This window comes from Hirundo rustica, chromosome 23, assembly GCF_015227805.2.
Source record: "Hirundo rustica isolate bHirRus1 chromosome 23, bHirRus1.pri.v3, whole genome shotgun sequence".
Lineage (NCBI taxonomy): Eukaryota > Metazoa > Chordata > Aves > Passeriformes > Hirundinidae > Hirundo > Hirundo rustica.
Genome location: NC_053472.1, coordinates 1730402 through 1744435, shown reverse-complemented (window position 1 = coordinate 1744435; position 14034 = coordinate 1730402). Strand labels below are relative to the sequence as shown.

At 58.0% G+C, this 14034-nt stretch overlaps 4 protein-coding genes across 8 annotated transcripts; 1 reads left to right on the top strand and 3 right to left on the bottom strand.

Annotated features, from left to right (window-relative positions):
* Window positions 1–28: 28 nt before the first annotated feature.
* Window positions 29–2984, bottom strand: PANX3 (pannexin 3). The gene is made up of 5 exons (XM_040085232.1): window positions 2804–2984; window positions 2002–2144; window positions 1689–1903; window positions 901–1565; window positions 29–90 (listed from the first exon to the last, which is right to left on the bottom strand). The coding sequence occupies exons 1-5, from the start codon at window positions 2982–2984 to the stop codon at window positions 29–31; spliced, it is 1266 nt and encodes a 421-aa protein (XP_039941166.1).
* Window positions 2985–4056: 1072 nt separating this feature from the next.
* Window positions 4057–7309, bottom strand: RPUSD4 (RNA pseudouridine synthase D4). The gene is made up of 7 exons (XM_040085059.1): window positions 7151–7309; window positions 5979–6144; window positions 5569–5770; window positions 5279–5372; window positions 5036–5186; window positions 4667–4764; window positions 4057–4524 (listed from the first exon to the last, which is right to left on the bottom strand). Exons 1-7 carry the CDS (start codon window positions 7307–7309, stop codon window positions 4339–4341), a joined length of 1056 nt encoding a protein of 351 aa, XP_039940993.1. The 3' UTR covers window positions 4057–4338.
* A 141-nt stretch (window positions 7310–7450) lies between these two features.
* HYLS1 (HYLS1 centriolar and ciliogenesis associated) lies at window positions 7451–12999 on the top strand. The gene is made up of 3 exons (XM_058423415.1): window positions 7451–7509; window positions 11861–11932; window positions 12020–12999. Exons 2-3 carry the CDS (start codon window positions 11885–11887, stop codon window positions 12620–12622), a joined length of 651 nt encoding a protein of 216 aa, XP_058279398.1. The 5' UTR covers window positions 7451–7509; window positions 11861–11884; the 3' UTR covers window positions 12623–12999.
* On the bottom strand, window positions 7652–13947 carry PUS3 (pseudouridine synthase 3). 5 transcript variants are annotated; one of them, XM_040085153.2, is made up of 5 exons: window positions 13881–13947; window positions 10530–10963; window positions 8923–9473; window positions 8401–8591; window positions 7652–8054 (listed from the first exon to the last, which is right to left on the bottom strand). In XM_040085153.2, the coding sequence occupies exons 2-5, from the start codon at window positions 10914–10916 to the stop codon at window positions 7765–7767; spliced, it is 1419 nt and encodes a 472-aa protein (XP_039941087.1). In that variant the 5' UTR covers window positions 10917–10963; window positions 13881–13947; the 3' UTR covers window positions 7652–7764. The 5 variants fall into 5 exon arrangements, with proteins under 5 accessions (XP_039941087.1, XP_039941085.1, XP_039941084.1 ...); XM_040085151.2 differs by having other exon boundaries at window positions 13886–13937; XM_040085150.2 differs by having other exon boundaries at window positions 13790–13920.
* Window positions 13948–14034: the final 87 nt, after the last annotated feature.

The window sequence follows — 14034 nt, the reverse complement described above, 5'->3', positions numbered from 1 at the left end:
GGCTCCCTGCCTGCTGTCTGCTTCTGGGTCAGGCAGAGCCAAGCGAGTCTCGTGAGGGTTTTCCCATCGTTTCCACTCCAGGCTTTGGTTCTAGACAAGCGGGGAAGAGCAGGCAGTTAATTAGCTGGGCAATGGCAGACTAGGATCTGGGCTTTTTCCAGCACTGAGTAACTGGCCCAGGAGCCAGCTGTGCTGGCCCTGGGTTGCCATGGTAATGAGGCTGCAGCATCCAGCTCAGTCTGGATTTTTTTAAACCATAATTCAGACTGTGTGTTCAGGGCCAGGAATGAAGCCCAGGGCTCTTGGCTCCTATCTGTGGGGCTGGGCTGTCTCACACAGCCTGCAAAACAGTTGCCTGGGGCACCAGGGGTCCCTGTGAGACCCCAAAGGAGGCATTCAGCTCCCCAAAATGCACAGCACGTGGGAGAGGGAGCAGTGCAGGTCCTGGGTATGCAGTCTATCTTAGAACCCATCTCCATCTCCACACACAGCCCCACCAGTGCCATGCAAACGGGAGAAGGGGGCGGGCATGGCATCCTTGGCATCAGCCTCCCAGGATTTAAAACTCCCAACCCCACTCCCAGCAGGATAAGCTGCCAAAAACAGGGACCCTCCCAGCCCTGCAGTTTGCCCAGAGCTTGGATTTAAGCAGCAATCTCTTGGCTTGCTGTTCCTATAGCAACCCCTGCCCACACCTTGGATCGCAGTAGCATTACACTCTGGATGCCAGAACCCCTTTCAGGATTTGTCAGCCCTCACAGTGACCCCCAGCTATGCCCCAAACACCTTAAGGTCTTGGCAGAGGATTTTGGGGTGGTCCAGCCACATTTTGAGGGTGGGATCTTGTGGTGTGGGAGCCAAGAGAAGAGGGAAGCAGTTTTCTCTACCCAAAAAGCCTACCTAGGGCTGCACCATTGGAGAGGGCTGTACTGCCTCCGGCCTCGGGGGTGCAAGCTTGGTGTTTGGGCTTGGTGGTCTCCAGCCCAGCCAACAGCGTCATGAAATCGATGACAGTGTCGATGTCCTCCTTGTTGGCAGTGGCTTCCCTCAGGGCACTGACGGCATTGAGGCGGCTGAAGGAGGTCAGCTCGGAGATGTTGGCGCGGAGGAAGAGAAGGATGACGTTGAGGTCATTGAGGGGGCAGGTGAGCATCCTGCGACTGAGCAGGTCGAAGGCAGGCAGCATCTCATAGACAGAGAGCAGCCCCTTGTCCCACTGGCAGAGCTGCAAGGCGTTGTAGATGACAACGGGGATGAGGAGGACATAGACACTGCCAACTGAAAGGCTGATGATCTGGAACACGGAGAAGAAGACCAGCTTGCAAGGGATGAGCTGGGGGACGTGCGGCTCCGCTTGGAGCAGCCCCGTTTTGATGGAGCAGCTGAACTCATCCTGGAAGAAGATGTTAAGGTGGAGAAAGACCAGGTAGAGGCAGGTGGCAGCCAGGAACAGGAGCAGCAGCAGGTTCCGCAGGATGTAGATGACCACCAGGGCATGGGCGTGCTGCTTGCAGGTCAGGTACCGCTCCAGCAGCGGGAACTCAAAATACCTCTCCCGGCGGGCCCTGCGGGTGGAGGGACACAGGGAGTGAGAGCCACCCCCCCATTTCACCCAGCTCCATCCTGGGTGCAGCCACAGTGCCACATGGAGGGACTCCAAGGGCCACGCTGACCTGGCCTGGCCTCACCTCTCGTACTCCTCCCAGAATTGCTCCGGCTCGGCACTGGCCTGCTGGATCTTCTTCATGTGCTGCACCAGGCGCACGGAGCGGTTGTAGGATTTATCCAGCTCGTCGATGATGAAGAGGAGGTCGCAGTGCAGGGCGGGGGCGGCAGCGTAACGCCACAGCAGGTACGGCAGGTACATCAGCACCGCCACCACCAGCAGCGAGTAGGGGAACACCTGGGCAAAGAAGACAAACGGTCACCGAGGATGTGGAGTTGCTCTCGCTGTGGACATCCAGAGGATGCAGGAGCACCTAGCTGTGACTTTGACCCTACCTTGAGAGCCCAGAGGGACTTGGTGATGGCACGACCCTCGGCGTCGAAGCCATGGTGGATGAGGGAGTCCCAACAAGCCGTGTCGGTGTAGGCGGACTGCTTCCCCGTGAAGTTGGTGGGAGAGAAGCAGCTGATCTGGGAGCCTGGGGTGAGGAGGAGGAGAGCAAACCTCAGCCATGGAGGGTGGAGGAACGCTCCAAAGCCACGAGCCAATGCCTTACACCAGGGTAATTACATCTCAGGCATTGCTTTGAATCAAAAAAAGCTTTTTTCATGGTCATTTTGGAGCTGCTGTGTTTCTAGCAGTGACTTTTCCTTCTTTTCCCAAACACAAACCCTTTTGTGTGTAGTGGTGTGTACACAGTGTAGGGAATTATAGCCTGGCCAGCCAGAAACTGGAGTAAAACCAAATCCTCAGGGAGAGCAGCTGGATGTTGGCCGAGGCCAGATTTAGTCTGAGGTCACAATGCATCCCTCCATGTTGCTGGCACCCTCCTCCTCCTCTTTTTCTTCCCTGGAAACAAGCCTGTGGTACCCGAAGGTGCTGGGCGCAAGCAACGATGCTGGACATTGACTCAGTGCTGCTCCTGGGGTTACCACAGCTGTTCCCAGGCTCCCCTAGTGAATTATGATCCATTAAAAACAATCAATTAACACCCCCGAGGCAGAACGGCTCCTGAAACGGGACTTCCAGGCTGGTCTGCTTTGGATCAAGAACACAAAGGGTTTGCCACAACAACCAAAACCACCGCTGGTGATTGCCCACGACCCGAGGAACACATTGGAAAAAACCGCAACTCACCAGCAGAGAACTCCCGGGCGAAAGCCAGTGAGACGAGGAAGAGGGGCAGCCCCACGGTGACAAACTTCAGCAGGCGATCGCTCGGCAGCTCCAGCCGCAAGCCCTTGGCTCGGGAACTGCTGGGATCCGGGAGCAGAGCATCGGAGAGCATGTACTCAGCAGCCGTGTGTGAGAGGGACATTTTGAAGCGAGGAGGAGACACCAGCGAGGGCTGCCTGAAGTGTGAGCCGCTCAAGGAGCGACTTTGCCGGGCTGAGGAGTCCCTGCCGAGAGCCCGCTGAGCGCAGTGTCCGGCAGCTGTGAACGACAGCTCAGACAGGGCGTTAAATCGCCTCATAATTACAGGGGAAGCCTTTTCACAAATAGAAATAGAAAAACCCACGCCAGCAGCCGCAGCAGTGAGCTGGGAAGGCAGCAGGCTGGGAAGGCAGCTTTCCTCCCCGACAGCATTCCTGCAGGGCAGCGTTCCTGCCCGGCCACAGCCGCTCCTGGCTCCCTGTGGTTTTATGTCCCTCTCTCATCAGCCAACAGGTTTCTGGCGCTGCGGCCCCAGGGCATGGGGGTCCCCAGCTATTTTCAGCAGGGAGCCAGGGCACTGGGCCCTCCCACAGCAAGAAGACCCAGTCAGATACACAGTGGCCCCGTAGGGTACAAAAAGCCCTTTTCAGCAGCCAAACCAGCCAGAGGCCAGAGAACGTTCTGCTGCCCAGCCCCAAGCTCCTCAGACAGGTCAGGAGACACCAAACGAGATAATTTTGAGGCAGAACATCAACTGCAATTCCCCAGATCATCAATCCCTCCTCTTGCCTCCCCTCTCAGGGCACAGGGGGAAGAATTCGGCTCTCCAAGGAAAGCGCCCAAAGGCAAGGGATCCCAAATAAGGGGTTCTAGAAATAAGGGCTAGGGTAACTGAAGGAGCAGTGGGACAGAACAGTTTCCCAGCAGCACAGTGCTGAGAAACCCACATCAATGCTGCTGTCAGCACAGAGCAGGGACAGTCTCAGAGCTGCTCAGCCCAGCTCAGCCAAGGAACTCCGTGTGCAGTCTCCCCACACAGCAAAAAAATAGCACAGCCACTGCCAAATTGCACTTTCGAATGGATTTTTCAATGAAGGGACTTCTCCAAATCTGAGCCAAACAACTCTGGAGAGACAAGTTCCAAAATCTGGGAGGGGCTGCAACCACGTCTGCTCAAACCTCCACAGGGACTGAGTCCCACCTGGCTAGAGCACAGAGACACACACCACCTTCCCTCAAGGGAACTGAAGCTTTTATTGCCCAGAAACAAGTCCAAAACACAAATTAGGCAAAGCCCAACTTCCACCCAGCCTTGTTCGTCTCAACCAGAGGCTCTTCAGTGTGTCCAGCTGCTTTCCTGGGCCAGAAGCACGTGCAGGCTCCCACTCTGAATCCAGCAACATCAGCACCAGCACAGACACTGCAGGCTTCACCCCACCACTGGCTCCAAGCTGGGCACAGCTGCTGCCATGTGCTGCAGATGCGGAGATACGTGGCACCATTCCAATCCTGCCTCATCAGTCCTTAGGGATGTCCAGCTCTAGTTTCCTCAGGGTTTTTTGGAAGAAGAGGGGCGGCTTGCAGACAAAGTCTAAGGGCTGGCCCAGGGGCAGGCAGAGCCGGTGGGCGTGCAGGTGCAGGGGCAGGTGGCGAGCCTTGCTCTGCTCCAGCTTCAGCCTCTTCAGGGTGAGCTCAGGAAGCTTCTGCAGCAAGGACAGAAAATGTTCCCTTCAAAACTGCAGCTTTTCAGCTGGGATTTGAAATCCCCAGCTCACGAGGAGCTGGGGGACACAAGGGGGGGCTGTATCCAGCTCCGGCTGCTCCCCAGTGCAAGACCTGCCTTACCTGGGGCGCCAGTTTGCTCCAGTGTGAGTATTTGTGATCCCCCAGGATGGGGCATCCCAAGCCATAGGCCAGGTGAACCCGGATCTGGTGCTTCACCCCTGAGGAGAAAAGGGGAAGAAAAGAAAGGTGGCATCCACCTGTGCCTGGCCTCAGCACCCACCACCCAGTGCTGGAGAAAGCCGTGCCAAAATCGCTGGCAGCTGGCAAACAGCTCGGCAGCAAAGCATTGCCCCAGCAGGGCTCATTCCCAGAGCTCCGTCCCAAACAGGATTCCAGTCACGTCTAACGACAAGTTCCCCCTTCCAGAGCTGCTGCTGACTGCACAGAGAGCAGATCCAGCCCCGGGACAGCCGGGCAGGCCTCACTCACCGGTGATGGGCTGCAGCTCCAGCAGCGAGCAGGCGGAGGCACCGGCCAGCCGGCGGTACCGAGTCACCGCGCTCTCAGCGTTCCGGTTCTTGCGGATTTTCATCACCTTCCCATCCTCCGGACACAGGCGGTAGTTGGGAGCCAGCGTCATCTGAAGGGTGGTCACAGGGGGAGTCGGGGGAGACGGGAGGGGATGCTGGGGCTGCCTGGCCAGAATGGCGGCCTAGGGAACGGGGGACTCACCTTGTAGTGGGACTGGTGGCTCCGCACCTCCTTTTCCACAATGGGGATCTCAACAACGCCCTCAACAGGGTCTGGGTCCCCCAGGACAATTGCCCTGGAAATGCAAAGCAGAGGTCTGCAGGGTGTTGCTCTCACAGGATGGGAATCCTCTCCTCAGCCCCACTCCCATGAGCCAGTCCCATAAAAAGGTGCTGAAGGGTGGAGTTAAGCAACGCTCCCTGCTTCCACAAAGCCCCCACACCCCAGGGATTGTCCCCTCACAGCCCCTTCTTCACTCAAACCCTTCCTACCAGTAGATCTTCTCCACCTGACGGGTTTTGAAGAGCAGACGGATCTTCTCCGCTGCCTCTTTGCTGCGCGCCAGCACCATCACACCCGTGGTCTCCTTGTCCAGCCGGTGGCAGAGGTGGAGGGGGTCAGCTTTCATGTTCTCCAGCATCTTGGCCAAAATGGGCAGCACATCAGCGATGCAGTTCTTGATGCCGGGGCCGCCTGTGTGACCCAGGGCGGCAAGGAGTCTCACCTCTCGTATTCCCCATGCACCCTAAACCGCCCCAAAATGCAAGGGGAAGGCCGAGATCTGACAGTGACCAAGTCCCTGGAACCCTCCCTGGGAAGGGAAACCCCAGCACAGGAAGGACAGAGACAGAGGATCCCCGTTAGCACCATGGAGCCGTTTCCATTCCCCACTGCTCCTCACCGTGCACAGGGAGCCCATAGGGTTTGTCTATCACCACGATCTCCTCATTCTGGTATACAGTTCTCTCCTTAAGGATCTTGGCCAGGACATTGGGGTGAACCTGCTGTAGCTGCTGGCTCAGTGCAGCGAGTTCCCGGAGCCATCGCTGCGTCGGGTCCTTGGGGATCTGAGGAGAGAACGAGACACCAGTGGTGGGGTTTAAACAGCTCCTGGCTTTCACACAAACCTGCCCTGTGACCTGCAGCAACGTGCTCGCCTTCCATGTGCTCCTGCTCCATGGCTGAGGGACGGCGTGGAATCCAGAGCGATCGGGACAAGCTCCATCAGTGGCCTTGGGGAAGCTCATGAGCTTCAACAAGGCCAAGGGCAGGTGCTGCACCTGGGTCGGGGCAACCCCAGGATCAATCCAGGCTGGGGATGAAGGGATGGAGAGCAGCTCTGGGAGAAGCTCTCGTGGTGCTGGTGGGTGAGAGCTGGCCAGGTCCTGGCCCAGAACCCCCCTGTGCTGGGCTGATCCCCAGCGTGGGCAGCAGGGGAGGGGGGATTCTGCCCCTCTGCCCCGCTCAGGTGAGACCCCACCTGCAGAGCTGCCTCCAGCTCGGGGGTCCCAGCACAGGAAGGAGCTGGAGCTGCTGGAGCCAGTCCAGAGGAGCCCACGGAGATGCTCCACGGAGATGCTCCCATGGCCTAATCCCCTCTGCTCTGGGGGCTAGGAGAGATGTGGGTGTTCACCAGGAGAAGACTCCCGGGAGAGCTCAGAGCCTCTTCCACTGCCTTAAGGGGCTCCAAGAGAGCTGGAGAGGGACTTTGGACAAGGGTCTGGAGTGACAGGATAACGGGGAATGGCTTCACTCCGACATAAGACAGAGTTAGATTGGATATTGGGAAGAAATTCTTCCCTGTCAGGGTGCTGAGGCCCTGGTGCAAGTTGTCTAGAGAAGCTGCGGCTGCCGCATCCCTGGGAGTGTCCAAGACCAGGCTGGACGGGGCTTGGAGCAAGCTGATCTAGGAGAAGGTGTCGCTGCTTATGGCAGGGGTGGCACTGATGTTTTTCCTCCCATCCCACCCGATCCCTCTCACTCTCGAGTCCCTCTCCCCGTGACCGCCCGCGCTGTGCACGCCGGGAGTTGTAGTCCGGGGACCACAGGCCCAGCGGCCCGCACTCCGCTTACCTCTCGCTGTTGCTCCTCGCTCTTCCGTAGCCGCTCCGCCAGCTCCTCCGCCCGCAGAGCCGCCGCCACCCGCCCGCTCCCGCAGACGCCACGCACCGCCCGGGCCAGCCCCGCGCCGCTCCGCCAACAACGCCTCGCCGCGCCTCCGCCCGCCGCCATCTTCTGCCTCCTTCTCCGCGTCCCTCCGGCGGCCAATGGCGACGCCGGGGGTGCGGCACCGCGGAGCGTCTGTCCAATGGGAAGGCACCAACAGCTGATCGACAGCCGCGCTGGCCAATGGCGGCGCGCGGGGGTGTTTAAACCACAGCGGCGGTTGCGGCTCACAACGGAGCAGCGGCAGCGGCGCGGCCGGGCTGGAGGTACCGGGAGCGAGAGGGGTGGGGGGTCCCGGCCCAGGACAGCCTCAGCCATCGCCCTCAGTGCTGCCTCACTGCGAGCTGGGGGCGCTGAGCCCCCTCCCACTGCCCCCAAGCCAGAACACGACACCGTTATACGGGTTTTCTTGAGTTTTATAAAAAAATAGCACTGAAAAAAAAAATTATTTTTTTCAATAACAGTAATTTAAAAAAGAGTGAAAGACTCCGCTGCCCGCCTCCCCATGCCGAGGTGCCCCGTCACTCGGTGTCCATACAGATCCTCTTGGGCAGCTGCTCGGGGGCTCCACTGCTGCCCCGCTTGCCCTCGGGGGCCTCCCCGGCCCAGTCCCCCGGCACCCCCGGGCCCTGGGGCGGGTCGATGCGGCCCCTCCGCACGAAGTGCTCGATCCGGGCCTCCAGCCCCTCGCATCGGGGCCGGGCCAGCAGGGGCTTGTAGGTGCGGGCTTGGACCCCTTCCACGAAGCCGCTGATCTGGCTGTGGAGTGGGGGCTGCAGCTCACCCCAGGGCACCACGCTGCTCCCTGGACCTGTGACATCATGGAAAAACAACATTTAATTACCGCGTCCTCTCCTTTTTTTCTTTAACGAGTTAATCCTCTGTAATTCACACAATCCCTTAGTGGTTGTGCCGGAGTCGACCTTAAAGCTTATCTTGTTCCATCCCCTGCCACGGGCAGGGACACCTTCCACTATCCCAGGTTGCTCCAAGCTCTATCCAGCCTGGCTTTCAACACTCCCAAGGATGGGGGAGCCTGGGCACCCTGTGCCAGGGCCTTCCCACCCTCCCAGGGAAGAATTTCTTCCCAATATCCCATTTAACTCTGCTGTCTGTCAGTTGTGCGTTCCAAGTTACTCCCCCCAAATTCCCTCTACCTTTTCTGGTGGCCACGGGAGCAGCGTCCAGCCCTGCCAACATGTCCCGGAGCACGTGGGTTTTGACGGCGTGGCTGGCCCAGAGCTGCTGCAAGTGTGTCACGTTGAAGCCCTGCACCTCTGGGTCGTAGAGCCACTGCAGGTCTGGGAACTCACAGTTGTACAGGACCAGGGGGAACTCCACCGCCATGCTGCAGACAAGGACAGGAGGTGAGACCACAAAACGGCTCCAGAACAATGGATCTGCCAAACCCAGTCCTAACCTTCAGAATTAAGAGAACAGAACTTCCTTTCTGAGTAAAAAGTGACTTATTTTCATCAAATACCAAGGACTGTAGCTATCAAAACTTTGCTCAAGAGCAAGAAAACAGAGATCCTTGTGGATACATCCCAGCAAGGCCGCTGGCAGCCTGTTTCCATGCGTGAGACTGCTTCATGCGCTGGCATGGCTCACCAGCGGCACTCCACGCACAGCTGCTGCTCCGAAGAGCAGCCCATTGGGTTTTCCAGACCAATCCCTACCTGTACTGTGGTTTCCGGGGGTTCTTCTCCACGTTCAGCAGCTCGTCAATGACATCCGGGCTCTCCATGCCTTGGCCAATGAGGAAGAGCACGGCCATCATGCAGCGGACCTGGTGGTACAGGAACGCCTGTCCTGTCACCTCGAACTGGCACAGCCGGAAGGGATCCCGTGGCCCGGCTTCTCCTCCCCTGTCCGCCCACGTCACTCTGGCGCTGAGGATCGTCCTCTGGAAGTTGAGCACCCCGTTGGCCACGTCCATCTTGCAGAGGTTGCGGAAGTCGTGGGTGCCCACGTAGCGCTGGGCCGCGGTGTCCATGAGGGCCACGTCCAGCTGGGCGCAGGGGAAGAAGTACCGGTAGGTCCGGCTCAGGCAGCTGAAGCGGGCGCTGAACTCTGGCTCCACGGGGGCCCAGGCCAGCACCCGGATGTCGGGCGGCAGCACCCTGTTCAGGATGTGGGTGTAGCGGAGCTCCTCCTGCTGCCCCTCGCCCTCGTGGCCGTTGAGGTGCTGCCCCTCTGGCAGGCTGGAGCGGAGATCCAGGGAGATCACCTGCAGAAATGAGGAAAGCCAGGATTAGAGCGTGGACGGATGGGCACAGCGGCATGTGGAGCCAAGTCATCCCACACCTCTGGGAAATACATCCACGATCTCCTACAGATGAAGGTGGCTTCAGACAGGCAATCCTGCCATGGCTGAGCTGCGAGTGCCTCTGAGGACCTGAGCAGATGCCATGGATTCCATTAATAAAACAGGGAAAGCTGCAGGCTGCCTACGTAGCACGGTCTCGGAATGGCTTCATCTTTAGTCACTGGGTTATAATGTGCTTTTTTTTCCCAAGCTGGAGGTGATGACTGGAAGGCAGTAACAGCCTGGCTGGCCGGGAAGCTTGGTGTGGGGACAAGTTCATTCCCACCGTGGGTGCTGGGTGCTGAAGTGTAAGAGAAGGCACCAAATGCCCTGATTTCATGTGGCTCATCATGTGAAGGAGAGCAGAGCAGCCATTTGAAGCTAAACCTATGCCAGCTTTGCTTTCTGTGCTGGGATGGAAGAAAGGAGACCCAGCCCTATAGTGAAGCCACCAAGGTTGTGTTCTCCCCAGTGTCTCAACCAGCCGGATGGCTCCATGCCCACCTAGCAGGCCAGCTCGCTTCCCTCTCTCCAGCTCCCACTCCCACGCTCCCTTCCGCTGGCTGCAGCTCCCCTCAGACCCTTCTGTGCAGAAATTCAGCTGCCTGATGCTGCAGGAACAGAGCCAGTTCCTGGAGATGTAGGGTTTTTGTAGGGTTGGTAAGTTAAATCAGCTGAGAGGGCCCTGCCAAGGGCAGGGCATCACCGAGCTATTGGGGAATCTGCAGCCTAAACCACGTTTTATCCTCCTAAAACAGGGCTATGGAAAACAACTAATATGGGGGAAAGGGCACTAAAAACGCCTCAGAGGTCTGAAATCATCACTGCACATGCAGGAAGCCATTGCCAGGTTTGCTTCCAGGGTTAAGAGCTGATAGCTTTTAAAGAATGAATCCAAGCTGTGCCATGGGACAGCAATCCCATCAGGACTCCATCCCACCCAGAAAACCCGACAGGAACCTCCATGGAGGTGCTGACCTGCCCGAAGGCACTGACACCCTTGTCCGTGCGCCCGCAGCGGTGGTAGTTGGACGTCTGTCTGTCGTCCACCAGCCGCGTCTTCTTCAGGGCTTCAAAGAGCTTCTCCTCGATGGTGTTGGGGGTGTTCTCCTGGCTGGCAAAGCCCTGGTAGCCCCAGCCCAGGTAGGCGATGCGCAGTGCCACGTGTCTGCGGCTGTGGGCACCGAAATCGAAGGGCCGTTGTTGGCGTTTCCTGGCTTTCCCAGGGGCTGGAGGAGCCTCTCTCCTCCCAGCACCCTCCTTGTCCTCCCGGAGCTTCTCCTGCAGCCGCTTCACCTCCACTTCCAGCTCCTGCACCCTCCTCAGGAGCTGCTTATGGTCAGTAGCCGTGCTCTCCTCAGCCATAGCCGCCACCTTGGAGCACCAGTTTGTTGCTGGTGGATCCTTGGGGTCTGCAGGGAAAGAAAAAAAATGGTGGATTTGCATTTTTATGTGGTTTTTAATAGATCTCTAGGCTTGTTCTGCAGAAGAACTGTTACCAACAGAGTCAGTCTTTATTGTCTGAGCCCCTTGGTGTTCCCAGGGGAGGACAGGCAAAGCAGGACCACCAGTGCTTAGCTGGGGCAGCTCCATCTCACTCAAATCTCTTTTTTTGGACTCTTCAATCACTCCTCTTCCCCCAGCTGATGGGATCTGCTCTGTCAGCAGCAGCACGTTCCCTGCGAGCCGTCACGGAGCCCTTGTCACTTTCACACCTGCATCCCCGCTGCAGACAGCGTGCTGATGGCTGCCACTCATCCCGCCCCACCATCTGCTCCCACTGCTCCCAGCGGCACCGGCAACACTCGCGGCTTTTCAAATTGCCTTAAAGGGATCCTAAACCCGTGCTGAGAGTGGAATCGGTGCCTGGATCCCTTTTTGTCACAGGGCTGGGGGTTTACTATCACCAGACTCATAAATGAGCATCTAAGCACGCTGCACTGAGCCCTTCCCTCCTCTGGAAGTAAAACACCCTCTTGGATGTCTCTTGATTAAATTATGACTAAATATTCTGGGTTTAGAAGGAAAGGTACAGAAAAAGACCATTAAGCTCTCGCCCAGTGCATGGAACTTGCCCTGTGTTTTTCAATTCTAGTGTAGTTTTCTAGCAGGAATTTAGGGGTTGTGTTTGTGTTACTGTAGGGAAGAGCCTTCTGCTGGCAGCAGGAGGTTTAGCAGCGCACTGAGGACACCCCCAACCTAAATCAACACCCCTGAAACCCCAAAACCTTGAGTGTCAGAGCCCCTTTGACATCTTTAGCCAGCCTGAATTTACTGCAATAAATTAACCCTGGTTTCTTTTTCTGCAGAATCCACCCAGTTTGGTGGGATCCATGGAGAAGGTGCTAGGAGCAGAGAGTGAGGAGCAGCTGACAGCCAATGTGAGTGCCTGGCAGGGGGGCAGCGAGGAGCCATCGTGTTCCTACAATGATCCCTGTGCTGACTTATCCATTGATTTTGGCACACAGCTAGACCTTCCCATGGATCAGAGGGAAACCAGAACGTTGGTGATGAAGAGGAAGGTGCTGAGGCACGGACCCAATGGAAGGGTGGAGGTTTTTGATGAGTCACGGAACGCCAAGCCACAGAGCCTGGGGCATTACAGCGCTGTCGAGGACGGCACCATCTCCCAAGGGGAAATAGACACCAGCAGCAGCACCCTGGAGCACTACCTGAACTACGACTCTGATGACCTTGGGGACGACCCCTACTCTCTGATCGGAGATTTTGGGAGCGACACTATATCCGAGTACCCCATTCCGGGGCGAGCTCCCACGAACTACATTGCTCCACAGGCTGCTAGAGCCAAGAGAACTGACCCAGTGGCCAAACTTAACGGATATAAACAAGACTGGGAAAGATTCAGCGTTCCCGGGCAGGATGCGCATCAGAGCTTGCGCTGGGCCGTGCGGAGGCAGATGCTGCAGCCGGGGCTGCCGCGCCAGGTGCAGAAGCGCCTCGTCCCCAACACCTACGAGGTGCCCACCATGAAGAAACGCGACTCCCTGCGCTTCGGTGTGCGCTGGGACCTGGCTCACAGGCTCATGCCCCGCCGGAACAGCTCCTCCTAAAGCCCCAGCCCTGCTGCTTTCTCCTCCTCAACATCCTCCATAGTCGGGAAAATCCCCGTGATGTACTTCAAGCAGGTTAAGTTTTGGTGTGGAGGAGGTTTTCTTTGCAACGTCTCGGCAATATCTTCTTTCCCCAATAAAGCATCTGCAAAGATTCCTTATTCTGTGGGTTCATTAGAAACTCTCCAGGCAACATCCATTATTCCAGACTTATCTCTGCATCACCTAACTCTGCTGCCTTTGCCTTATTTTACCTCATCTTTAAAATAAAGGAGCTTTAGGATGGAAGCAAGGTATTATTAGTACTACTAGTAGTGTTATTACTATTATTAGTGTTATTTTTTTCCCAGATATGGGAATGGACTGAAAAGGCGGCAGTTCTGGTGCAGGAAAGGGTCCCCAAAAGCTCAGTGGGATGGCTGGGAAAGAGAGTGGGATGATGGGAAGCATGTGACAGCTCCAGCCTGGAGTTCTGTGTCCAGCTTCCCCTGAATCTCCCCTGGGGTGATCCCAGATGGGGGACACACAAGCTTGAGGATCTGCCTGTCACCCCACAGTGCAGGGGTTTTGGCATCTTGGGAGACCTTCCAGGTTGGTGGTCCCTGACTCTCCAGCAGCCTGTGGATCCTCATCCATCTGTGAAGGAGTCTTTTCCCCCAGAACCCTTAAAATCCTCCCGCAAACCTACAGCTTCCCTGCTCCCTCAGCACCCAAGGGCCCCTTCCCTCCCCTCTCAGCCCCTGTAGGGTCCCTGTCTGCAGCAGGGGACCCTCCTGCTCTACAGGATCCCTGTCATCCAACTCCTCAGGGACCCCACTATGCTATGGGGCAGTCTATTCCCCAGAGACCCCCAAAACCTTATGGGGACCAGTGCTGGCACCATGTAGGACCCCTCTGTGCAACTGGGGACCCTCACTGCCCTATGGGGTCCCTGTCCCCCAGCACCCCAGGGACCCCCCAAAGCCGCATGGGATCCGTGCATCTCCATCACCCTGGGGACACCTCCTTCCCCCTTGGTGTCCCAGAACTCAGCATCCGACGGAGGGGTGCGGGTCGGACGCACAGCCCCCAAACCCTGCAGGGTCCCTGAACTCTCCCTCCTCCATGGTCCCTGTCCCCAGCACCCTTGCGACACGCTCTGTGCCCCAGGACCCCCCTCACCCTTACAGGGACGAGCGCTGGCACCCTATGGAGTCCCTGTGTGCAGCACGGGACCCTCCCCGCCCTGTGGGGTGCCCGGCACCCCAAGGACGCGCACCCTACCGCGGGGGTCTCCGCTCCGCCCGGCCGTGCCCGCTCCCGCCGCCGCCGGGGCCGGATGTTCCCGCCCCATCCGGCGCTGCCGGAGCTGTGGGACGGCTCCATGGCGGGCTCGGAGCGCGGGCCGGGCCCGGCGGGCACCGACGGCGGCC